Source organism: Falco rusticolus, chromosome 11 (assembly GCF_015220075.1).
Source record: "Falco rusticolus isolate bFalRus1 chromosome 11, bFalRus1.pri, whole genome shotgun sequence".
Lineage (NCBI taxonomy): Eukaryota > Metazoa > Chordata > Aves > Falconiformes > Falconidae > Falco > Falco rusticolus.
In genome coordinates this window covers 1,377,982-1,405,747 of record NC_051197.1, presented here as the reverse complement: position 1 = coordinate 1,405,747, position 27,766 = coordinate 1,377,982, and the positions used below count along the sequence as shown (strand labels likewise).

The window sequence follows — 27,766 nt, the reverse complement described above, 5'->3', positions numbered from 1 at the left end:
AATAAAATCTGGACCTTTACAGGGCTTAAAGAACAATCTATAATGAAAATGCAGGATTTTATTTAAAAAGCGAGCCATGAAATTCCCTTGCAGAATGTAGCAGTATGAGCCTGTCCCCTCAGATCGAATCCCTGCCCAGAGACGCACACCTACAGTGTGTGTATCCTGTAAAGTGCTCTGATGGGAGAATTAAAACTTTTCGCATGTTGAACAGTTTCAGAATCAAACAGCATAATTTGGTCTTTATTCTAACAAATGATACAACCAAAAATTACTATTAGTGAAGGTAAGTTAAAAACATGGACCAGACGACTAGTAAAATGCAAAAAAGTGACATTGTTTCCATGATAATTACAAATTGTAAGGAAAATAAATGTGAAACTGCAGCATTACAGGAAATTTGTTAATACAGATTAAATAATGCAGTTACCCTTGCATGAATTACAAATCAAGAACAAATACTTTTAAAAAAAGATGGTTGCTTTGAATATCAACTGAACAAGGTGGGTTTCCAGCACAAATATATCCAGAGGTTTGTCGTGGTTTTTTTTGTAACAAGTCATTTCAATACATAAATCAAGAATTGCAGTAAAGTGAGGACAGTGACTGGAACAGCAGCTCCTTGAAAGGAAAAAGAAAACGCATTCCCTTTGCCACAAATTAAAGCAGTATTTTGGAAGACTAGTAAAACAGTTTGGTTACGAAACAACCCTAGGAATTCTTTTACCAAAATGAACGGCTGTCTTTTAATATTTGTAAAAAAACCTTACAGCCATCAGAAAAAGAAAGAAAAAAAAAAAAGCGGTGAGATCAGAAAGAAACAATGCCCTAAACTGTGAACTGAGGTGGTCACTCCCACAGCCCCGGCACGGAGGTTTGCCCCTCTGCTCACGCACCACCGTCAGCTTAACCTCAAAGGGCACCAAGGGGCCGACACGGCGGCTCTCCCCGCCTGTGCCAGCTCCGCTCCTCACCCCACCCGTGTTAACCGCGGGCAATGCCGGACCCCTCAGCTGGCGCATCCACAAAGACGCTTCCAGTTACCCTGACACACACACACCCCGGGCCTCCCGGGCAGTGGAAGTCCCTGCGCGTGCACGAGTCACAGTGCAAGGTAAAGCTGACAGGCTGCCTGCCGCGCAGCGGTGATGAGACCACCTCCGAAACCGCTGCGGCTAGGTATTCACTCCACAGGGGACCAGACCTTCCCTTAACACCCAGCGTGGTCTTAAGGAAAAGGGAAAAAAATAAAAATGAAGTTCTGCTAGATCAACCCTGCTAGAAAAAATAAATTACCAAAAGATATCTGACCAGGAGATCGCAAGTGGTACAGGACACCGGTGCCCACAGCACAGCTGCGGACTAAGGCTCCCTCTAGCCTAGAAACACTTCCCCCATCCACAGCACCGGCAAAGCTTCTGCGCAGACGCATCCATACTGACAAATACGCACTTTGTGTCTGTACAACACAAAACCCCCTTGCAAGCAAAACAAATTACAGTGGATAAAACATTTATATCAGTGTGGACAGAGTCACCACTAAAGAACTGCACCAGCACAGCTACGCTGCCAGGATCGCACCTCTTCGTGCCTGTGGATTGCTACAGTTGTGCCAAGACGCGCGTCCCTAAGGTAGGCTCAGCCTAACGTCCCTCTTGCTCGTGAGGGCTCCTGCAGCTTGCAGTGCAGCCACCAGGAAACTATGCCCCAAGCGTCCCTGTGTTTGAAGTTTTGAAACTCATCACTAGGAATGTTTCAGAAAACACATCACCAAAAGTTGGAAGGAAATGTACCGAGAAACCGCACACCGAGTCTGACTTCATGAGGCTGTCACAGGAATCCGACAACAGTCACCGAACTGGAAAGGACAATCTGGTTGGAGTCAGATCATTCAGCTCCATAGTAAGAAGAAAAGAAGCAGCAGGGTACGATCACCGTAATAATGTAAAAAACAACTCCAGTCAACCAAATCTGGGTCCACTCTTCTCTGCTGACACTCCAAATTACAGCAAGTCTTAATATAGCAACCCACTATAAAAAGTTTCTGCAAATCTTAAAATGTATCAAAGTTAGTAGTTGTATAATCATGACTGTTAAAAACCCCCACATAATCTGCAGCCAGAGTCCGTGGAAATGGCAGAAAACACTTCCACAGACTGCAGTGGGCTTCGAGTCGGACACCTCATTTGCCACCAGAAGATGACATGGGCTGTTCTATAGGCAGACGGAGATACACAGAACCCTCTGTTCTCATGTAAGGCTACACAAAAAGCTTTGTTTTTTCAAGTCTAGAATCCAGTCCACTGCAGTTGTTATACTGCCTAAACCATGTAGCTATGTCCGCTCCTTCCTATGCCAGCCAGCCCTGTAATGGTAATCTGGAATAACCGAAAACGCGAAGTAATGTGAAACATATGGTTCCTTCCCTGCAAGACTGAGAAAAACGATCTCTAACATTCACCTTATGGAGAAATGTTCTTCTGCATTTGCTGAAATTTCCAAGTAACTCTGTGCTCCTGTATGGCGCCTGCACTCTGCAGCATCACGCCTGGCACAAGACCCGATCCAGCAGCACTCCACCAAACATTCTACCCTGCAACGGACGTCAGTTCAAGAGGGCAACAGCAGAAATCTGTATTTGGCCCCACGGACATTTAATCCAGACCTCCAGCACCGACAGGACAACTCAGTCCCTCCATACATTCAGCCCTGGTCTCTCATGGCAGGGGTCTCGGCTGATTCTGAGGAGGAGCACGAGGCGGGTATCAATTCATACCGTAGATGTACAACGCTTCAGGAATTCATAATGACTTGGAAGACCAAGTTCCATCATTCCTACTGAATGTTCGACATCTGCTACTGATACAGTACTTTGACAGTAATTACAATTCTACATTTCCCTTTGCTTTTTCCCCCCCCTATAGTTCGATTTTTGATTTGCTTTTGAATTAATAACTCCAGTGTATCGATCATGGTCTGCAAAGTAAACATTACTCACCTGTCCAACTTGCAGGTTTCTAGTGATGCTGGAAGAGGATCAACCTCAACCTCCTATTTTCAGTTTACCTGTACTTTGTTGATAGTGATTCACTAGGACCCCACTTAGAGTGGGTACCACACCTCTCTAGAGCAGCCTCTTTGGGTTTTATACAGACGGATTGCAGAGGTTTTGAAAGAACATCTGCTCCAGACATGTATTTCCACATTCTGTCAATGTGCCTGACTTGTGATAAGCCATCTCCATTTATCACCTGCACAGTTAGTTAGGTTGGTTACCTTTACTAAGCATTGATGGTACTCTTTATTATAAAGTTTGATACTTAACTCTATTGATTTCCAGAAAAAGTTTTAACTACAGTGCACAAAGAATATAATTTTGAAAATATTTACATATTATTTTTTTACAATTACACCACAGCACTTTAATCTAAATTTCTTAATACAAACAAATAGCACCATTAGCCTTTTGCACAAATTCTTTCTAACAAACCAAAAAGCTGGATTATTGTCAAATTAGGAGACTGGAACCACTTGGAATGAGAATAAGCTCAAGAAGCCAGAGCGCTGAAACGCCTACCTATTAAAAATATTAAAAGGAAGGAAATTAAGCCAGAAACATTCTAAGCATTAGCAAATAAAATCTTCCCATGTGAGCCCTATTCAATGTGCACTACAATTAAACTAACTTCAAGAGAAACTTTTTCTTATATGAAGATTTAATGCTCAAACCCATTGTTCTAGTAACTCTTTATACGCACCCCATGTTTTCAAGTGGCTGCTGAATACAAATACAAGGTAACCCAGCTGATGCTCAACCATTATGGAGCAAGTCTCCTAAGTAAGTAAAAAAAAGAAGATCAAAGTGACTTCCTAGCTAACAAACCAAGCATGCTAATCAACAAAGCATCATGGACACAGCAGGGACTCCCAAGCCAGTATGGTGAAGAGAAGTTAAGCGCAGAGTCAACGAAAGGAAGATTAATGAACAGCTCAGTGAAGAAATCAACGGTTCAGAGACATGGGTAGCACCACAATGGATTGCACTAAGGTGCTAGAGGAGGTACCTTATTCCCTGCAGAGCAAATGCTATTTCTGAAGTGTATTGCAGTATGAAAATGCAATTGTTTTAATGGTTACCATTTGGTTCATTCATCTACAGAAAATGCATTCCTTCTAATATACGTTCAACTAACGTTAGAATTACTGAACTATACATAATGATACATACTTTACAATTCATGAAAACAAAGCGTGAAAGAATATAATATGGTCACCTTAAGTATGGTGGGATGTTTCAGAGGGCTAATATCCAGCTAAGACATTTCAACTTTTACGCTAATGGTCCGACAGTGCTTTTTGTATCACCAAGAAATGTAAAAAATTTAAAAACGAATGATAGTCCTCACAGCTGTTAAGTATTATCAGGGTCATTGAGGTGTCAAACTACCACGCTTGCAGTACTGGATGTATAAAAGTGTGAACGACACATCAGGAGACTTGCTGTAAATCAGGAACTAGATTAGATGCCCATTATAGTGAGTATCAGTACGTCAGTCATTCGATGCATGTTCCCTTTTCTTCTGGATTATTAAGTTCATCCCTTCCTTTATGACCCACTTTTCTATCTATATCTGTGGGCTACTTGCATCCACTTGCTTTCACTGTGGTACGCTGGTATTGTTATTCACCACTAACCTTCCAGTTTAGTTAGAGATCAGGAAAACGGCTGGGGTCCTCCTTGTAGTCATCAGGAATAGTGAAGATGGATTCATCAAATTCATCGTAACGGAACTCCTGAAAAGTCACAGTGGCTGTGATGGTGGGAAATACAGGAATATCTAGATAGGAAGCAAAACAGTACAATGAAGAGCCAAGAAATACAGGCTTACCACTAACTGCCAACTGCTACTTAAAGATCTGGAACTTCAGTCTTGCTAAAGACACAGAAGCTTGTTTAGCATGCTATACAACGGTGATTCAAAGCTCTTAAAAAAGGGGGTTTAGAGAAAGTTATTTCAGAATATACTCAAGATACCCTCACCACCAAAAAAACACCCAACTCAATACAGCATTCAAAAAAGTAATTAGTATTATTAATTCAGAGGTTTTCCCTTCTTGATGCAGACCAACAACACAAAAACCAAGGTGCTGTGAACATACAGATTAATCTCTTGAAGTAGAGGACACTGGCCTGAAGATGATAGAAGATCAAATAACCTTGCCACACTTAAGAGTTTGGCTGAGCAAACCCACATGAGAAGATGAGTCTTTTTAACGTTTGCTTAAAACTATAACCCATTTCCAACCTGAATCTAGGCTGAACACTTAAAGAGTTCTCCTCAATAAAACTGGCTTGCCCATGAATTAACGAGCTAAGCAAAAATTCAATCCTAAATAGAGCTGTGCAAATATGACAAGAGGTAGAACACAGTCTGTTTGGAATTTTCTAGCTTAAACAGCTCATTGGTATGCAAGAAGTCCTGTAACACTCGGAAAAGGTACTGTTATTTTTTGGCAGTTTATGCTGTGATAATCTATATCATGAATAAATTGCTTTACACATTTCCGTTTGTTAGAAATGTAATAGTTTTCTATTTATTTGTAAGTGAAAAATATACCAGTAATCCTTGAGGAAAAAATGAAAATGCTACAAAATATTTAACTTATGACCAAGATAATATTTTAATCCAAGGATAATTCAGCATATCTACAGTACTCTGAGAGCAAGACTCTAGCATTAGGAAAATGTAAGCTACAGAGCTCTCTTCCCGATTAGCACTACATTCCCCTTTCAGCTGCACATTTCCCACCTAACACTACTTCCACTAACTTCGCTACACTCTCCTGAAATCTACAGCAACACACCCTTATGTAAGAGTTCTTTTCTAAAACTCAACAGAAGTTTTGAACATACTGCAGGAATAAGTACACTCGTTTTGGAAATACAAAGCCACAAGAATTGTTGTAGTCTTCTTACCTAATTTTACAGGAAAGCCTGGTGGAAGCTTCATTTGAACAAATTCTCTAAGTTTGTTAAAGTGCTTGAAGGGTGCAATTACTTCTAAAACATTCAACAATCTGAAAAGGAAACCAGATTTCATTACAAATTCTTGTTTCACAATCTCTTCCTTTGTGTAGAAAAGATAAAAATGACCCAAAGAGCAAGATGATAAAAAAGGAGTTGAAAAATTACATGATGTTTACATCTTTATCTCCTTAGACCTTCTATATCAGCTTCCTCCCACACCCTCTTCCCCATGGACATAAGAAACCTGACATGGTTTTGTACTGGCTTAGACGACGTAACTTTGTGCTAAAACTTCTTAAAGGAAAAAACATTTTAGAATTCTGTAGGATTGGGCACATCAGTATTGTGACAAGTTAATGATAAACCTGGTCAAACCTCTGGTCTTATCAAGTAACGTAAGCTCTTGGCTCTTCCAAGAACAGGCACACCAGCACTGAGGTCTCCAATTTTAACAGTTTAGATGCTTAGCAGCATGACTTCATTCACAGGTTTTAAACTGTCAAATCCCCATATCTGAATATATGAAGAATTCTGCACTCCATAAATACATTAAAACATTTCCTACATATATGAAACATTCATGGCCAATAATTTTGACTTACGATTCAATTCCCAAGGGAAATTCCTGGCTCATAGCTATTGTGGCTTTAAAGGTTTTCTTGCTTTCTTTGCAGACCAGCTCTCTACCCAGATGAGGTGCTCTGCAAGGTGGAGGGGAGAAAGACAAAGTCAAGTTTTTCCCAGTGAAACCTTGGTTTTAAAGGCAGGCAGGCAGACTCAGGTTTGAAAACACCAGTAAAGAATTCTTACAATAAAGCAAATACTTGAAAGTAAAAGCTGTGCATAGTAAAGATGACTCCGTAACCACCTTAATTTAGATGACTACAAGTTCTGCTAAACTGGGAGAAAAAGAGAGTAACAGTTAAGGAAACAAGTTAAATAATTCCTCATAAACATTGTATCAACAAACACTACAGAAATATATACAGCTGATTGCAGGTGTTAATTAAAATAGTCTATATGTGAACAAAGTATCAAGCTGGCCTAGAAAAAGGTTAATTTGCTTTCAGCCTAAAATATGAAACAATCTCAGAGAAAGCAGAAAAGTTACACTTATCAGTAGAAGGCAATACTGGAAAACACAGGGCAGAAAATTCTTTCATAGGAGAGGAACAGACAGGTAATAAATAACACATCTTTCCCTCTTTTGCTTTACATTAGCTAGACACCCAGACTTCCCATTAAACTCCTTTCAGTTGATCAGATTATTAAACAAAGTAACATCTTATATACATCTTTATTTCTGTCCCAACAGTAATAGCCGTTGAAGCATAACCTATTTATTCTGCTTGAATATTCATTCTATCTCAAATATATTAAAAATTAAATTCATTTAAAGAACTCAAAACAGAACCATGTGCATTTCTAGTAAGCCTGTACTGTAGTATCATGATATTCCCTGGTAACATCTGTATATAGGCTGGACTAATTATCTTTGGAGAAAGGATTTTTATCATTATTACTTATGTGACACGCTCAGTACATTTTTGTGGTCCTTCTACATTCAACAGCTAGACGGCATGCAGTCTTGGAAAATAAACTCAACTGCTTGCATCTCCTACAAATGAAGCTACTGTTACAGCTGTTTGCTACCCAGCTACACACCTAGAGGAGAATATCTTGCAAAGATCTAGCCAGTACTAGATCTGTACGTCCTTGTATTCCAGAAGTGTGCATTTTTTAACACTGCCACTGCTACTGGAGTCTTATTAAATCATAAACTTTTATTTTAAACATGGTGGATTATTTATTACTACCATAAGATAAATTAATTACAGAAATGAATTTGTCAAAATCTTCCTAAAAAGAAGCCAGCTTAGATGTGCATATTTTCAAAACATTTAAATTTCAAGCCATGAGTATCAGGTAGACACCCATCCAATATTTTCATTGCCAGTCGATGCAATAATACTGTTTACATATACAGGTATCAACCTCCGAGTGAGCCTACTGAAGAATATCAAACATCTCAAGACATCAAAACCAATGCTCCTCTGTCTGTTTATAGAAAACTATAAACAAAAAGCATACACAAACTAGAGAACACACACACACAGAAAAGACAACACCCCCCACCCCACCCCACCAACCTGAAGGTGTCTATGAAAGTTAATGTCAATAAAACAAAACCACTTACTTCCCATTTTCAGCAGATATGTACTCTTCCCATGTAATCGTATTGGGTGATGGTGGAGTAAGTGACTGCCGTCTGACAGGCTGTTCAGAAAAACACGTCTTAACTGTTTATCTTTCCTTATATTCTCTTAGAATTTTGCCATTCAAAAGATAGAGCTGTACTTCAATTCTACGAAGAACAGCAATAAACTATCCAGTTTGTGGTTGATACTTCACTGGGCTTTTCAACCTCCTACTCTTGCTCTCACAGTCTCCATTTAGGTATTTGGCCTCAAACTGTATTTTACATAGAAGTTAGCTGGTTTAATACATCAGTTAATCAGTCAATTCATGTGTCTGAATGACACTTAACAAAGCACAAGCTAATACAGGAATAAATTAATCATTTTTAAAAGGCTGTATGCATGCTCCCAGATGATGTCTGGCTCATTATGAATAGCTCTTGATTTCATGGTGATAATAACAGGCTTAGTTCCATTTTAATGAAGCTAAAGGAAAACATGATTGAAAAGAAAGCCCGAAAGGCGTTCTAAGCAATCAACATTTGATCCAAAAGAAGTTGGAGTGATTTGCCACAGCCAAAACCATCATCTTTTACTAAGAGACAAATTAAGATTGAAATATCCAATACCATCACAGAAATTCCTCAATGTGTGCACTAATCAGGATAATCCATTAACATATCACCGTGATTATAATTGTAGATCATACTTACTATTTTAAAATTAAGACAACCAGAATAAAAACATTATCTACAGAATTTGCTGAATGACTGGTGCAAAAGATTATTCTCCTACACAAAAATTTACATACTGTGAAGAGTTACTCAAGCATACCTCAAAATTTTGTTCCATTAAGTTGCCACCTTTGCTCAGGCTCTCCATGATAGCTTTATTTCGAAGAATATCCTCCTCACTGAGATGTTCTCTTCTTTTCCTTGATTCTAATACAAGTCCATTAACCAAGTAGAAATCTGCCAAGAAGTTTCCTACTCTTTCCTGCATGAAAGGAATTGGACATTAACAACTTGCAGAAGATAAAATAAAAACATTTAAATTCTTGTATATCCAAATAATTGCACTTCAGTGCAATAAGGTAACTTCAGTATTGAGATGTTGTAATTTACACAACCAACCACACGAGCCATCAGCGGACAATCGCAGTGAGGTATGTACAGCACAAACACAAGAACTCCATCAGGAACAGATATTTCATACCAATGGGAATTTTAAAGGCAGGAAAGATTGTTTAAGAGTGGCCAAGGGAAGTCTGACTAAAATCCCCTTCGACATCATGCTGTGTTAAAGGATCATTTACACATGTAGAATACGGATATGGTATGCAAAAGGGAAAAAGTTCTGAAATACTAGCTCAGACAAAAACTTGTGATGAACGGCAACACCTGAACAGATCCAGATGAAAACAAAATCCTTCAGAGCTAGTCAGATAGCAATTCCCTAACCAAAGAAGTTACGACACTGGCTGTTTCAATTTCTTTCCCAGGTGAGAACCTGTACCTCCGTCAGGCTGGTGACACAAAAGGAACACCCAAAGGAAACTACCCAGAACACTCCCGTCTTCCTGCACTTCTCTGACAGAGGAGCACGCAGAATCCTCACTACGCACCCCAGAATGAATTTGTGGAGACCCTATACTCCTACAATACAGTAATTTTCAGTACTGTCTGTTCTCCCCCCTGTCCAATAGCTACAGTTTGCTGTCCTTCTTCCAGGTGACTTTCTTCTTATGAAGGCAGCCCATCTTACATGTTCTGTGTGGTCAAACCAGTGACAACTGGGAGGATATGGGGAGATATTTTATCTCCATCCTGGACATCTTACTCTTTTACTCCTTATTTCTTCCCAACCCCATCATCGTAAGGCTGTCTGAACTTTTCTGTCTTTAGTAATGCAGTCTGAAATTTTCCTTCAGCTTACTGTTTTGTCTTCTCGAAAAAGCCATCCCGTTTGGGCACGTGTGAAGGTAATTGATTTGGTTGATAAAGTTGCTGAGTAAATATCACTGCTCATCAAAATGTCAACCTCTTCTTCTGTTTCCATCTCAGATTCCTAGAAGAAAAATTCCCAAATACCGAATAGAACTTAATAATAATGATTACTTCTTCTAAAATATTTTTTTAAGAAAAAATATTTAAAAATCAATAAACCTTTTGCTTTGGAACTTTTCCCAGAACTAGCATTTCCTGAATTTTCAAACTGTTTTATAGAAGCTCTGCCCAAATAGTTACCAAACAGCTTAATCTCAAATATTAATGCAAATAAAGCATTCAAGTATGATTTATCCAGAAGCTCAGCACCCACACCCTTTGCACAGGCAAAGATCCATATGCTTAAGTGATTGGTGGATAAAGCTATGATTAAAAACTTGACTAAATACAAGGGGTCTAATGAGTCATACCCTTGCATTGGTAACAACCAAACTGGCCACAAAGGGACTAAACAGATGCAAAGCAGTGGCAAGCAAGTTTGAAAATCCACCTGAGGACACCTCAATTAAAGCCACTGGAAAGGTTAAAAGTAGCATGCCTATGTGTCTATTCAGACTAATAAAAGATTTTTCCAAAAGATTCACATTCTAGCTTTTGCCTCATTTGGAAGTTTGTGTTCAAAAAGCATTGTTTTTCATAACAAAATTTTATGTCATACATATACATACAGCTTAAGTTATAACAACCCAAGGAAAAACTCATTGGTTTGCATTCCTTTGCAGCTTGTTTGGGTCTTTCTGAGAGACACATTTTATTTAGTAAAATAAGTCAGGCTTCGGATGTGAAGTAAAAGCTTGAGATATTTCACAACCTACATTCACACGGATCTTTACCTCATGATGTATTCGCTGGTAAACTTTTTGTTCATTGTCTAAAACTACAAAAGATTCAGAGGGTGCGGCATCACCATTAAAAATGAAGCTTAAATCCCCTCGTTGGCACTTCATGTCAGTAAAGTCTATGAGAGTTGTGTCCAGCCTGTGAAAATATACCAATACTTTAAAAGGAGTTATGTTCTAAAAGTAGTAAGTTCAGTTTGCAAGCAGAAGCATTTTTTTTTTTTATTTAATCACAACCAAACACACTAAGGCCTAAGTTTTCATAGAATATTTAATAAGTGAAACCTGGATGCAGAAATAAAACCCCCTGCTATTAACAATTACGCAGTTTCACATTATAATATTTCTACTGTTATAAATGCATTCCAAACTATACTTATGTTAAATTCACAGGATAAGGTAAAAGTTCTATTCTGAAAACTTTATTTCAAAACCGTCAGCATGAGGAAGTGGCAGAATTTACATAGCCAGTATGTGCTGCACCCTGAGAAATACAACTACTCCATATGATCAGCATCCTGTTCTACAAGAAGCAACCACTGCTTTGAGGAACAGTATTAGGACATGACCCAAATTATGAGGAGGACTAAGAAACAGACTGATTTTTTTATTTGACTTATTTTAGTTGCTATTTCTATTTTTCACCCTCACCAACACAAAGGAAATGCTTCTGCTGACCTAAATAACTAGAAGATGGAGCCAAGGACAAAGATCTCTCTAGCAACTCATATCTGTTACTGCTAGAATATTTACTTCTTTAACAAAGATGGTTAAAGAACCTGAATTTAGGCATCACTTCAGTTCTAAGAGGCGATTGCTTAACACTCATCATATATTGGCCTCTGAATTCAAGAAAGAATCTGTAGCTATTTCCACTCAGTGCCAGTCGTTAACTCCCAGTCTTGTACAAGCAGGGCACACAGAAATGAGGAGAAAAAAAAAAATGCTTTCAGACTCCAATTTGACCTAAAAAGTCAATTCACACACTTTCACTATCATCTTTAGAAGAACAAAATTTTCTACAGATTGAATCTTCTGAATCATATTCTGGACTTTTTGTTTGTTTTAAACTTTGGAAAAAGCCAGGAAAAAACACCTGAATCCAAACCCCCAAACTAAACCAGTTAAAGAGCTGTGCTTGGAAAGACTCCTGGAAGCACTCTATTAATAGAGTTTGTGAATCTGTCACATTAAGCATTTTAAAAAGAGAAACTATATTCCTTTTTTTACTACACAGACTGGAGCAGCAACATTTCTCCACAAAACACTGAAAATTCATTTATTTGAAATTGTGTTAAAAATACCAAATATCAATTTGCAATCAATCATTGTCATGTCTGGTAGCTAAAGCTCTACACAGCTTAATTGCTTTTGCTTTGTGTTTTAAAGTGACTCAGGAACTGAAGTTAAATTCAGATCAATAGAGAAAAAAGATAGGCTGAAGTTCAAACCACTTCTTGCCTCTAAACACCAATGTACAAACAACAGTGCTGTTTCACAAACGTTTGCAGACTCCTCGGTGATTTCTTTAAGACCACACTGGAACCCAGTGTTTTCACTAACATGCAGGTTATTTACGACTTGGATAACACACACTGTAAAAATCAGTGCTTACCTGATATTTATACCTTGTTTGTGTATTTTACATGCATCAGAAGGCAGAATTCGGGAAAGTAAAGGCACTAAAGGTAAGGAGAGAGAACGCAGTTAGACATTCAGATTCCTCTGCAAAGTACTTCTATTAAAACTATGCATCAGTTTGAATCTCAATGTATTTTAATACAAATACAGCATACCCATTTTCCATCATAATCTCAATACAAATACAACTGACTAATACCAGGGTTATTTCCATTCAATAACTGCAAAACTGATTTGTAATTGTACAGACTACTTTCAGCATCAGGAGGTAATTTAAAATGTCCTCAGCTGCAGCTAAATCATTTATAAATTCTAGTAACTCATCTTCTAGATGTCTGAAATTTTAATTCTATGATTTGACAGTTTACTCATCTATTGTACCAACTGAAAGCCTAGCTTTGTAGCTAGCTAGCTTTAATTGTTTAAAGCAGAACACCCACAAGCAGGAAAAAAACCCCATCCAATGCACTAAGCTTAGAACATCAAGCAAACATTAAACCACCGGTGGAACAGAGTCGTTACAGTATTACGAGATGGATATATGAGACTGTAGCTGCCCTTATGCTAAAAAGGACAATAAAACCAATTCAACACACTGGCATTTCAACACTTCCTTCAAAATGAACTAAAAGAATTAAGTCCACCGGTAAAATTTAATTAGCCTGGAGGACCAATAATTAGGACAGAGGCACTGCCCAGAGCACCTTTTTCCCTTCCAGAAAGGGAATATATAGAAAAAGACTAAGTAAGGTAAACAGCAAGACTCCGCATTGACTCCTGGAGAAGAGAACCCCTAGAAGTTGGCTTTACCCTGGCATCACTATTTCTGTGCAATGTCTGACTGTCACCATAATACTCCGCAAGTCAGGCTGCAGCCTTGTCACTAAGCAATGTCTTATCTTACTCCATGCCTAGTTCTACTCTTTTTTTACACTGACTCTTCCGTGAAAAATTCCACTCATTAGATGTGCAGCACACAGTAGGCCACCTAGAAAAACGAGGTGTTTGTTCCATATCTGTTCAACATTTGATGTCAGCCTGGCTGCTCATTCCTCCTCTGAATATTGGAAGAGGTATACAGCATAGTAAATAATACCTAAACTATACCTATATGAAAGTATGTAAAGTTACCAACTGAAATTGCAACCCGTAACAGAAAGTATCCCTTCAGATATTTTGACATTATTCAGACATGTTGGTTGTTGTTAATACATTTTTGCTAATTTATTTAGATTTTTCTTCTACAGGTAAGAGGAGGTGGAAACTGAGAAAGCACTAAACATTATAGAGTCACATAAAGAAGCATTAAGGTGAAGCTAGCGTCTGAAGAACCTATCACATAGCTGCACTTAACTGACAGTCACCATTCAGAGTACAAGCTGAAATTCAGGAAATTAAATGCCCCGAAGTCCACTTAATGACATCGTTCAAACCACTGCTCTGTCATAACACAAATCAACCAGACAGAGACATTTTAATACTTTAATCTTCTAATAATGGATCTCTTAAAGTAAACAGGTTGTTCCCCTTCAATAGTATCACTGGATCACAGAATAGAATTCAGCTCCAAAATGAATAAGCAAAAATAATTCAGAAAAAAAGTTGTCTGTCCTTTCATTATAATTCAAGTCTTGAGAACTGGATTGTTAGCTTTCCAACATGCAAACCGCAAGAGAATTTAAGCTTGAGAGAACAAGTGTGCTGAAGACTGATTATATTATCTCCCTGTGAAAGGAATATGCAATTGCTTACCCCAACTTTGAAAATCCCAGTGAAGCTCTAGATAGAAGTCACCTAGCTGAGATGAAAGGAAGAATATATTAACAAGGTTTTTAGTCTAAAGAACAATTGTAAAAATTGCTGAAACACAGGCAGAAGTTGTGTTTTGCCAAAGAAAGAAAACTTTTTCTCTAATGTTAGTACTTGAATTTGTACTGAACTTATATGTTTCTGAAGCTTTAACTAGAGCAGAATCAATAATGATAAAATTATGTAAGTCAATTGAACTACACATTTTTAATGATTTTTAAAAAGTCAGTAATTCACACAGCTATTAAGATGTGGATTATAAAAGATTTATTGTAAATGTAAGTTTTTAAAAAGATCTATGGGGCTCTTTGCTTGCTTTGATTGATCACATCCAACCCGATGGAATTATATGGTCTGGCTTAAGTTAATGAGTCAGGTTTTAGCTGGGAGTATTCACATACACAAATTTCAGTTTGCCTTCTGGAAATATGCTTACATCATTACACTAAAATTCCTCTACCTCCATAAACAAATGCCAGCCAACTCCTTTAAACTGCATGCAACGCAAAAGCAAAGTAAGGGGTGACTTGATTAAAATTAGCAAATGTTGGCAATACGCTGAGGTAGGCACATACTGCCACTCCACGCAAGAAGAGAAACACACAACTCTAGGCCAGGTCTTACACTAGCAGGAATAAGGAACAGCGGAGCTGTTTTATTGAGGCTGTACCTGCTTTCTGTTTGCTCTCACACAAAAACTGAAAGCTTTTCACTTCTAGACAGACAGCAGGGTGTGGGGTTTTTTCTTGAATCATTGAAAAACATAGGAACATTGGTGAGCATATTCCTAGGGTGTTATCACTGACGCAGTTTAGCTCAACTTTCCAGATGTATGGTTTAATTAACTCAAGAAAAACGGTTAGTTTTCTACAAACCCATTCATATTTTACCAGTTGACTATGCAGGAGAAGCTCACCCCACCTAAAGGGAAATAAACACCTGTGTTTTATAACCACAACTTTAGCACACTAGCAGCAGTTTGAAACGGAGCTTTTCTTCCTGGTTTCTGTAAACTGGGGTACGTTTCACTCTGCTCAAGAACTGGCTGCTGCACACAGATGGAGAATCAAACCAAAAATCTTTTTCATTACACTAAGCAAGAAAAGAAAGTGCCATTCATGACTAGTAACTAAAAAAACCTAGTAAATTATTCACCAAAATGAAATATTTAAGAAAGACTTAAAAGTCTAATGAAATAAACACAGATTAAAATTACATTGTTTAATTTTTAGACTGCAAAGACGGCTAGCAGGTCTGTCTTACACAGACCTTTCTATCTGAATTTCTAGAAGTTAAGAAGGAAGTATTATCTTAAAAACGCACATAATTCTGTGACCCCTTAAAATGGACACTGTAAGCCAAGACTGCTATTAAGAGCAAAAGAGATCTGTAAAAGCAAGTAAAAAAACTTTTTCACAGCTTGTCAGAGCATCCGTACTAAGAACACAAACCACTGCTTTCCCTCATGATCATGTTTTTGTCAACATAACTGCCTTGAACTTACCTCTTTCAGGGCTTTTAATAATCGAGGTCGCTTTTCTTCAACACTTTCCCTGGACTGCTGTTTAAGCTTCCTTAGAAGTGCTGAAACTAAAGAGAAATTAACTATAAGGTAAATCTATTTTTTTGTTAATTACAGGTTAGTGTCATCATTTGACATCTTAAGAAAAGAAAAACCAATGTACGTGTAGCATTTCATCAGACTTTGGAGAAATTGACTTAAAGTTATAGTAATTATACATAGCCTACTCTGATCACACCAGGAAGAGAAACCTCAGTAATTGAATAGAATATGAAGTATACAACCATGTTAAGAGGTCTTTTAAGTGCATATTAGTACACATGCAGGTACACATGTATATTATTTAACATGAGCCTATAGATTGCATAACATCTACTCCCACTGAGAAAATTCTTTAATAGTGAGGAGCTGACATGCTGTTAGAATGTTGTTAGAACATTAAAAACCAGTGCATTAATATATTAATATATCTATAATATATAGCAAGTTTTCTGCTATGGGACATGGTAATAGCAAATAGTATTAACATCCGCTAGCAAGTAGTAGTAGAATAATTTTCCTTTTACTACTTCATATCTAAAGTGAGTAATCACTGTATTTGCCTACTGAGATGCAACATAAAAGCAGTATCCCATTGCCAACTGATATATTTAATATACATATGACCACACACAGAAGTTCCAATTAGATAATCCCATACACCTGAAAATCTATTCTGACCATGTAACTCCAATTTTTAAAAAAGAAAACTGATTTATAGCTATTACAATCACTTTAAGCAAATCTTTACTTAGGTTTATGTATCCTGATGCAATATCTTTCTTATCAAGCAAATGGACACGTGTAGAACTTGTCATATCATATTTAGATATAAAAGGTTCAGCTGATTAAGATAAACTCTTCAGAGGACAAAACCAGAAGTACTGTAATAAACTGTAGCTTGAAAATTCCTGTCTTCCTGGTCTGAATGAGGCCTCAGTTTCTGATCAATTCGGAAGCAGAGGTTCTTACTCATTTGTCTGTCTCCATAGCTGATGGCTTCTGCAAGAGGGCTCCATCCCTGAGCATTTTTCACCTTTACTGGAGCATTATGGGCTAAAAGCAAGTGGGCACATTCTGTAACAGAAAAGTAATAATTATTTACAGTAAACGTCAGGGACGTAGCAGTATCATTCACAATAAAGGAAACAATACTAAAGCAAAAGCACTAGCTATTCAGTATATTAAACAGCTTATCAAAATACATATCTGGATTCGGACTCAAACTTTAGACAAACAAAAAGCATTTATGTACTTACAGCACTTCCCAGCTAAGTGTCAGCACTAAAAACATAATTGGTGATCAACCACCAATTACATAACCTCTGAAGCAATGTCTCTTCTGCTTCATGTATTTTGCTTTTTATAAAGCTGTATTTCTGCATGTGCATACACCCCCTCCCCCCACTATGTAACAAATATTTTTAAAACATGACATCAGCTCTACTTAATGCACAAAACCGTGTAGGCAAGACACCTTTCATGGTCTTCCACACAGGGAAGTTGCGCATGGTCTTCCCCCCCTCTGTCTCAGCCCCCTTCTCCCAAAGGTCAACAGTGAACAGATTTGCTGGAAATGGGCACGGAGACACAGACTTTAGGCAGCTCTTGAGAACACTGCCTGTACAGGTGGCAGAGAGGAAGCCGTGGCACTAACACATCCCCATGCGCTCTGACATCTTGTGGTAAACAGCATCTAAAGTGGGCCAACTAGCATACTCTGACCTAGGAAAGCCTCAGAATATGTGCATAACCGGCCATACAACAAGTAACAGGTATTGCAGGACTAACAGCGTGGATACCTGGAGCGCTAATATCAGAGCACAACTCATGGTCCTGTGCTCCATCCACACAGAGGTACACTTGCAATGCACTACATTTTTCATCAACGTCAGTAACAGCGTGCATCACTGCTATCCCTGACGCTCAGCATGCACACGCTGTGCCAATAAAGCAATGTTAACATCTCATCAAAAATACACAAGTTCCTAGCAGAGCCATAGCCCAACCTGCACTCCCTTCTCTGTCTGCAGGTAAAAGGTAATGCTAGAATGATGAACAGTCCTTAAAATTAAGGACAGAAGCAAGCTTTCAGTGTTTCCGTGTTTCGAATAAGCTGTCCTCATTTGAAACGGGTTCTTCAGTTTCTAACTACAGAAAGTTTCCTCACCGCATCTCATTAAAAATCAACCTGACCCATATGCAAATGTGAAGCTGGAGCTGTAGGCTGAAGAAATATCTCATTAGGAATAGGATGGGCAGGCATGACGGATAGAGGAACTTCCTGGATTATTCTACTACTATAGGTGTTACAGGAAACTGTCCTAGTCATTCCAGATGCAACAATCATGAGTCACTGGCTAGCACCAGTGTTTGGAAAGGAAGAAATACTTCACTGGTGAATATACTATCTTCTGTGGTAAATAAACAAAAGCCCTGACTACTTTGTCAGCAAACACAGAGAAGTATTTTTATGGTTGCTACAATATAGTGCTTAATACAACAACAACACTGCACAGTGAGCAGGCAAATAAGCTTGCATTTATCAACCAGATTACATTTTCAGTTAAACAAACACAGTATAAATTCACCCTGCACTTCAGAAAAGACTGGCTATAACATTGCTATATAGAGCTGGACAGCCTACATGCATCAGCCCAGAAAGACAGCAAAGTGACCTTCGGTATTAACAAGACAGATCAACATGGTAGGAACAGACCTGGGGTTCTTGGTGGATCAATGACTATGCAGGATTCAAAGCTGAGCCAGTAAAACTGGGTATTGTGCTGGATGTCACATACAAATAGCCCTGCTCTAGGCAAGCTACACAAAGGCTCACCACAAGCATCCTAAGGGATGCAGGGCTTTACCCACAGGATGACTGACTATATGGAAAGAAGTCAAGAGGTGAACTGCAAACTGAAATCTAAAACATGCAGCCAATGAGAAAAGGAGTAGAGGCAAGAAATGGCTCTTCCTTCCTCGCTGGACTAATCACAAGGATAACTCATATTCAAGGAATCTGGCAGCACTGAACAGATTGCTTTTTATCCTAGAGCTGAAACATAAAATAACCAAATTTTAAGAAGGACTTAGGACAAATATTCAAACACACTGAATTAAAATTCGTGAACTCTTTTCTATCAGTTTTATCAGAAGCACCTTTGATCAAAATTGTTTGTATTCATTATTGTGGTATGATACCATTGTAGCTATATGGAAAGTGTCCCTTCATGCCAACTAATTGCCTTTTAACCAAAAACCATACAACCCCTTCTACACCCAACAGTGCAAAACTTGTAAATATTAACTAATAACCACAACAAACTAAAGCTTGAAACACTGTGATTAGGCACAACAGAAGTCATACACATTACTGATCATCACTGCTTGAAAACACAAAGTGGTTACAAAACTAAAATCTACCTTACAAAGAAAAATGCCTTGTTTAAGGCTGAGAAATTAAAAAAAAGCTTCTGCCTCTGTTTCCCTCTGTTGTTCCAGGCCTCTAGTCCAGGACCCTCATTGGGAAACAGCAGTTCTGATAAAGCACCGTTTTTTGCAAGTTGAAAAAAATCTATTTGCAATTTCCAGCAGGCAGGCACTTGTAAAACATTGGCCTCACTGCTGTCTCAAAAAGTTTGCAAAACTTTTCTTTTCTTCCTCTTTATTTATTTAAAGTATCCCAGGCTAGACCAACACTGGCAGATTCCAGCAAGCTCTACTGCTTCTTCTTTTGTGTAAGCCACCTCTCTGAACTTCTTCCCTCAAAATTACTTCCCGCTCTAACTCAATTATCTCAGATCACTTCATAGGTATTACCACAACATCCTAAGACAACTTACTGCATTTCCTACATTCCACTCTCTGAATCTGCCAGGTGTTTTGGTTACCAACAGCCCTCTCATGGCGCAGTACCCCGTACCAGGCACAGGACTCACACGGCTGAATGAAACCAAGCCATTCTTGTTTCAGTAACTGAAAAAGAACTTCACTGTCACAGAGACTGAACAATCATACTCCAGGTTTCTTCCCAGTCCTGAAATGTGTCTACTTCCATACTTTCTATTTGAAATAGAAATCTAAAACTTGTGCTTTGAAATTCTGCTGTAAAGAAATCCTCAAAGGGTAAGTGGAAAGATGAGAGCCATTGTGAATCAACAGACTGCAAAGCCATGTAGGCTGTCCTGTGCCCCACATACAGTCTTGACACAGGAAGAAACACCCAGGCAGTGAGCCAGAAATGTGAATCAAACAAGAGGAGTACGCAAAAAACAGGTGAGAGATTACATTTCCACTTACAGAGTCATTTTATTCTAGAGGATGTTATTCTGATTGACTTCAGTGGGAAAAAGCTAACCAGGGTTGTTCAATATACCTCTAGTGAGCAGATTAGCAACACACAGAGCAACACTAATAACCAGAAAAGTGTTGACAAACAGAAAGGGTATCATCACACAAACAGAAATCAGTAACTTCTGTACCATGAATTAACTGCACATTAAAAGAGAGATCTGTCTGGATCAAGTCCCCTGCCTACACACATCGAGTATATCCCTCCGCTTTAGCTGCCTGGATACCAAAGGGGAAGCAGGCGTGCACGTGCTGCCTCCACTGCTTAGAGGAGTTTCTCAGTCTTCTGTGATACTCCAGGTTTCCCAATTTCCTTCTAACTGCAAAAATTGAGGAGCTGGGCCCACCCACTCTTCTTGTTTTAGGCTCATAAAGAGTCCGACTGCTACAACTCCCTTCCACTCTACCCCATTCACTACCTAGCTACTTGATTTTGGCCCTCAAGAACAGCTCTGATTTCTTCTACAGTTTCTCTCTTCTAGATCTGCACAGTGTCTTCTTTTCAGAAAACCTCAGCTTTGAACTAGCTTGCAACACAGGAGCACGTTTAGGAAAACTGGAAAATCTTTTTCTCCTCTTGCCCCTAAGCTTTCAGGATAATTGAAGAGCTAGCAAAATTGATGGGTTTACCTACCTTTATGTCCCAACATCACAGCAAGATGTAAAGGAGTGTTTCCTAAAATAAATAACAGAAATAAAAAGATATTAGATTAAAAGTAACTGAATCCATTGTGATTCCTTCAGGTGTTTGCACATACAACTCAAAACACCGCATGTTAAGAAACTTCAGGTACATGACCTAATCAAGGAACACACTAAAATACACCAGAGCAGTTATATATTTATTTTAACAAGTGTAATCCAAGTGCTTGCTTAGAAAAATGTATCTGAAACACATTTCATGGGCCAAGAGTGGGTTTTTTTTTAAATGACATCTTGAAATTATTCCAGCCAAAGAGGTCCAATTGTATCTTCAAGGAAGAGATAACCCAAGCCTCTACGCCTATCATTGTCTAAAAAGTCTTGACATTTTACAAAGAATGACGTATCTAGGCTAAAAGCTACTCACAAGATATGATACTAATTAAAATTTTAGAGCCCAATTTATTAATTTTTCAGAGATTTAGTACAAATATTTTACTAATATAGTATTGTGAAGTAACACTAACTTCACTACAAAATAAAACCTTTTGGTTATTTCAGTTCCTTGTTTCCAAAGAAAGCTTTGGAGCTTATTAGCAGATATTACAAACATGACCTTATTTTCCTGGCTATGCATATGACACATTTTGTACTTCTGTTCTTAAATATGCACTGTAAGGTACAGAGGGTTGTTTTTCTGGATTAGTGCTGCAACCAGAATTCTGCTGTGTTTTATTTATGTAGCTTAAGGATGCAAAACTCTTCCATTTAACTGTATTACTCTGTTTGTTAATACATTTAAACATTTTCTTAGTGGAGTTAACAGAAAAATTGCTGGCAAACAAATTTATTTTGCAATTATAACAAATTCACTTGATTTTAGTTATTTTGCAGTATCATGTTAGCAATAAGTACTTGCTACATGCAAAAAATTATGTACTGTACATCTGAAAAACACAATCCAAAACACTGAGAGGTTGCTATACAAAGTAGTTGCTAACATACCACAGCATCGTGAAATCTCTTATCAAGATAGAAATTCTGCCTTCGACCGCTTGCCTAAGTGGTTTTGAACGAGCTATTCAACATGTAGCACAAATAATTCTTGCATGTCACTGGCAACATCAGACAGCTACATCCTGGTTCATTACACACACTCTAACCTAACCTCAAATTTTCTATTAATAGATTTTGTAATATCTGTGAGCCAAACAATAATTTAGAATACTGGATGCAGACATTCTTTGTTAAGTGACTGAAATAACAACATTATTGAGGAATGAACTCAAGAATGAGCCAAATCATGTACTCAAAAAATTCAAATTATGCAAGCCAGGGGCAAACACTTTCCATACCTTATCAACCACTTCAAGGGTATAGACAGATAGATAGAGAACAATAGCTCTACACTAAGGTTTCTCTTACATTAATAAACCTTAAAATTTAAAACCACACCCCACCTTTCAAACAGTGAATAAACCAGAGCCAGACAGCTCCAGCAACTACGACTGCTTGGTATAATGGCAAGAAGCAACAAAATGAAAGCTAACCAGGCCCCTGACAGCTTTCCTGAGAACTTTGTTGGATTTCACTCAGCTAACAAGCGGAAAGTGCAGTTGTGCAGTAACACACAGCATTTCAAAACTCCTCCGGACAAGGTTCTGACCAACCTGATCCAGTGTTACCTCTGCTTTGAGCAGGAGGCTGGAGTAGATCACCTCCAGAGAGCTCTTCCAGCATAGATTTTTCTTTGACTCAGTGATCATCTTCATACCAAAAAGTATGCAATTCAAAAAATTACATGGGAAACTCGAATACAGCAGACAAGGGGGAGAAGAGGAGCATGCAGAACAGTACAATAACCGATAAAGCACAGAAATGAGAATCTATCAATTCCAGAAGAAAAAAAAATTAAAAGCTATTTATGAGGAAGCTGAAAAGTGGTAACAAACATCCTGCTTGTTGGTCCTTGGCCAGTAAGTCCCTGGTAAGGAGTTCGTCTAAGATTTAACAAACACCAGCAAGATAAAATAAGAGGATATCTGCTGTACCAAAGGGAGAGGAGCCACACTAACAGGTAAGCCAGGAAAGCACCTTTAGGAAAGGGTGTAAGAAGGAGAGGCAAGGCAAAAACATAGAAAAAGGATATTGCAAAACTTAGAAAGTAACACTATAGTTCCTGGCCAGTCAGGCCTTTTTCTCACTGCCCATGGTTAACTCCTTTCCAGGCAACTCTTAACCCAGACCAGCCAAGCTCAGCGAGCATGGACGCAACAGCATGTGGCTGCTTTAGAGAGCCAGCTGGAGCGTGGTGGCAGGACTGCGGATGGCACGGTCCAATAACAGGCACACAGCACACCAAACCCTGCAAGCACCACAGTAAGCTAATGTACATTTCTATTCCATCAAAATTCCATTACTACTTCACAGAAAGTACCTCCCTAAAACAGTCTCAGCAAGAGCTGAGCTTTGGCACATCCAAAAATCAAACCTGCAAGAGCATTTTGCACAGTTCCATTGCTAATCATCTATCTTAAGATCTGATAAACCTGGGGAGGTCTTGGTGCTCTTTGGGACAAAGAAAATGGGTGTTATCAGCAGCAAATTTAACTCAGACTTGTCAAAATAAGCCACCCACACTGTGTAAGGCTGTATGTCACAAAATGAAGAAATTACAGTGAGGAATCACTCTGCTCATAGAACGTCTCCATGTGATCTTCAGGTTTTTCCCCCCAGCAGGAGAAACGAAGAACTGTTCAAGCAAAAAGACTCCTCTTCTGTGCAATCACAGTCTTAAGCAGAGGTAAGCTTTCACTCTGCCCAGGAAAACCAAGAGAAGACAAAATACCTTGGAAAAGATGAGACCAGTGCTGCCACATCTCCCATCTAGCAGCAACTGCCAACCATCAATACTGAGTCACAGTGACAGTACTTATCAGGGTCTGCAGTGGACAGCAGCCAAAGATTTTCCATACGTTTCATCTCAGAAACCTGGCTGGCTGGCAGGTGCAATAGGACTTCTACTCCTTTGGGAGAGATGGGACATGAAAACGTAAACCAAATCCCAGCAGCTGCTGAAACAGAGCCACACTATCATGGTTCTTGCTAGCATTTGGACGATTAAAGTCCCAGACTGATAAATTAATTTCCACTGGAATTCTATCGCACTGCAACCTCAAGTTCCACCAATCCTACAACACCAATCACGTTTAATTGCTTCATCATGGCAAGAACAGCTGCGGCTCCTCTAGAATGTTCACTATCCAGAGCACACAGAATAACTCTAGGTAAAATTAGTCTGATTAAAAAAAAAAAAAAAAAAGGTGAACTTTAGTACTAATAAATTTTTCCTAGCCAGTGCACAGTGCCACTAAGCATTTCTGCCAGGACAGGCAAGAGGGTGGGAGAGGGCTGTTTCACTTCTTCCAGTTGCATGGACGGTTTTAACAGCTTGAGGTTTTCAAGGAACCACAGTGCAAGCCACAACAGTAAATGTTAGATTCCATGAAAACAAGTAGCTTTTCATGAGACAGCTGCTGGAGAGAGAGAGAGAGTTGTATATTTGCATCCTTCTCTATGTCATTTACTTATGTAAAAGCTGTAATAAAAAGGGCACTGTAAATAATTAAGTGGCTGACGTGTAGTTTTAATGACTTCCATGCAATTTAATCATAATGATAACATGCTCAATACGATCATTTCTAGACACTAACTAGAACAGGAATGAGCACATACTTGAACAGCTACAATCAAATCCATTCTCTTTTGGCAGCGGCTTGAGTCACCACATAAACAAGTCTCACATTTCCCTTCCATCTAAAGACAACTTCATCAATATCTATAGCTTTGGGAAATGAGCAGACAAGCTTCCCTCCCCAAGTCATGTAGCCTACAGGGCCTTATTCCAAGAAAGCAGTGATACCACAGTGCCTGAAATCCTGCACGTGCACTTCCAGGCCATGCAAACAAAACCTGTTTGCACAGAAACACAGTACTTGTCCACGGGTGCGTGCATGTGTAGCTTTTAACCTTCCGTTAGGCAACCGCCACACCTACAGGGAAGCTGGGTCTGTTTTCCAAGAGTAATACAGCAAGATATGTCTATTCCAGAATATAAAATGTTTTTATTCTGAATATATGTTTAAGCCCTTAAATACCTGTGATAGTAAAAATAAAAGCAATCTAATAGGTACACATCCAAACTTCTCCCAATAAACTAATTGCCTTTGTAATGATACTGGTGTTATGATGGGGTTTTGAGGTTAATTTATAGAGAGGCAGGCTGCACTCAATTTACAGACACAGCCAGTGTTTCTTTTATCAGAACACCAAGAGTTTAACATTCTACAGGCCTTGGCTTTTCTGCACTTAACTGCACACTAAAAATGGGACTGAGTTGTTAACAATAACTGTTACTAGAAGTTCTTTCTCCCCTCTGTCACTTCCTTATTATGTACCAGGATTCTCCTGGCTTACTTCCGAGTGTAATTGTAAGCTGAAGTTATCTACCCCAAATAACTCACAATTCAAGTATGTAAACAAGTGACAGATGGATTCAGGCAGAAAGAAAACAATAACAAGGAAATATTAGTCAGGCCTTTGGTATGTGAAGACATCAAGGGTTTTGTTGTTGGGTTTTTTTTTGAAAACTTAATAGCAAAAGAACACTTGAAGTAAAAACTAGGAGAGAGATAATGAGACCGAAATCCCCAAAGCGCTCCTACTGTAAACAGCACTGAGAAAGCAGAAAGATGTTCATTTGAATTTTTTATATGTATATGAGTATGTATATATGTATACATTTTAAAAATGGATGGTATCACTGCTTGTGAAACACATTGAAGACAACAGTGCAGCGAAGATGGATCAGGAAGTGCCTTCAAAGTAAAGATATTAAGCTTATGACGACCAGTTATTTAAGAGGAATTGGAGGAGGTGTAGGAGAGAAGTCAGCAGAAGGAATACAACGAGTGTGAAAATGTCTTCCCGAGTCTGCTGCTTTCATTCTACCAGTATTTGCTGCAACGTTTGGAAAGAAGATGACAGGATAAATATATCTGTAGCTATATTTATAACAAAGTACTTAGAAAAATGTTGTGACAGTTGTAAGAAACAGTCCTCCCCATCTCGATTGAGAGAACTGAGCTGTATATTACTCCCCGTACATTAATCTGTGTTTCAGAGTGCCTAATGTTATCATGGACATGGCTTTTAATTTCCAATTAAGTTATTCTTCCCATAGTACCAATCCCAAAGATTGCTCTACCTTAATGTTCCTTTTTATTTTACATAACACAATTAAGTAAAACAAAGGGAACATTTATCTCTTAATCAGAAAAAGAACATAACCATACCCTTTAATCATAACTTCCCCAGATACCACATGCGGTATAACTCGGCACTCGCCAGCAGGGAGGTATCGCGTTACTTTTGAGACAGGTAGGAAACGCAGAGATGAAAAGTAACCATGGAACTGAAGCTGACTTGACAGGCTGATTAATTTTTTAACAACTATTTTTAACAAAATATCCCCCAAATTAAACCTTATTTTAAAGTATGTCCTAGTGAGATTTTAAATGTTTATGCGTTACAAATTAGCACGAGGATCCTATTTCTACCTTTGCTACTGCCACTCGTGTGTCCACAGCACGCTCGCGGAGGGGCAGAGAACAAGAATGGCTCTTTCAAATCGCAGAACTAATGGATTTTAAAAAATAAAAAACACAAGAGGGTTTTTTTTTGGCCGGGGGAAGGACCAAGGCTAGTTCCAAGGGCCGAAGCTGGCTTCCCCGACAGCCAAAGACCCGCTCCCGAGCGCGCCGCTCACCCTCAAAGCGAACAGGTGACAGGTCGCTTTCAACAACCACCACGGTAGTTTTTAAAATGAAGCCGGTCTCGGCCGCGGAGCAGCGCCCGGCCAGCGGCGGCTCTCCCAGCCTTCGAAACGCGGCGCGGGACTCCCTCAGGGCCGACCCCCCTGGGTCCTCCCCGGCGTGCGGCCGCGCCGCCCCGCCGAGCCCGCCCGCGCAGGGCCCCGGCGGCGGCCCGGGGCACCCCGAGGCCCGGTGGGGCCAGGCCGCGGCTCCCGGGGGAGCCCCCCCGCCCCGGCCGCTCACCGTGACTGTCCTTCTGGCCGATGCCCTGGGTGCGGATGAGGGCCGAGAGCCGCCTCACGTCCCCCTTGAAGACGCACTCGTGCACGGGGAAATGCGCCGGGCACTTGTCGGGCTCGGCGGCAGGGCCCGTCCCGCCGGCCGCCGGGCCCCCCTTCAGCGGCAGCCGGTGGTGGTTGCTGAAGATGCGGTGGCCCCCGGCCCGGCCGCCCTTGCCGCTGCTCCCGCGCCCCCCGGTGAAGATGCCCCCGGGCGTGGCCGCCGCCTCCTCCTCGCCGGGCGCCAGCAGGTCCCCGTCCTCCTTGCTGGGCTTGTGGTCCCTGCGCAGCGAGCGCAGCTTCTCTCCGGTCATCGCCAGCGGCGGCCCCGCGAGCGGCGGGGCCCCGCCGGGAAGGCTCACCGCAGCCGGAGGGTCGATGTGCTCAGTGCCGTGGCGGCGAGTCCCGTCCGGTCAGCATCCCCCGCCAGAAGCAGCCGGAGCCCGCCGCCCCGAGGAGCCGCCTGCCTGCCTGCCTGCCTGCCCGCCCGCCCGCCCGCCCGTCCGTCCGCCCGCCCGCGGGGGCCCGCTCAACGGCC

General features: G+C 39.8%; 1 protein-coding gene across 3 annotated transcripts; it reads right to left on the bottom strand.

Moving 5' to 3' along the window:
- Positions 1–209: 209 nt before the first annotated feature.
- ANKRD13C (ankyrin repeat domain 13C) lies at positions 210–27,766 on the bottom strand. 3 transcript variants are annotated; one of them, XR_005106688.1, is made up of 14 exons: positions 27,194–27,765; positions 21,070–21,111; positions 17,055–17,159; positions 16,026–16,111; positions 14,465–14,510; positions 12,687–12,753; positions 11,066–11,210; positions 10,162–10,293; positions 9,061–9,222; positions 8,226–8,305; positions 6,631–6,729; positions 5,978–6,078; positions 3,759–4,838; positions 210–3,251 (listed from the first exon to the last, which is right to left on the bottom strand). XR_005106688.1 is itself a non-coding variant. In XM_037403833.1 (14 exons), exons 1-13 carry the CDS (start codon positions 27,540–27,542, stop codon positions 4,708–4,710), a joined length of 1,545 nt encoding a protein of 514 aa, XP_037259730.1. In that variant the 5' UTR covers positions 27,543–27,766; the 3' UTR covers positions 210–3,834; positions 4,696–4,707. The 3 variants fall into 3 exon arrangements, 2 of the variants coding, with proteins under 2 accessions (XP_037259730.1, XP_037259729.1); XM_037403833.1 differs by having other exon boundaries at positions 210–3,834; positions 4,696–4,838; positions 27,194–27,766; XM_037403832.1 differs by having other exon boundaries at positions 210–4,838.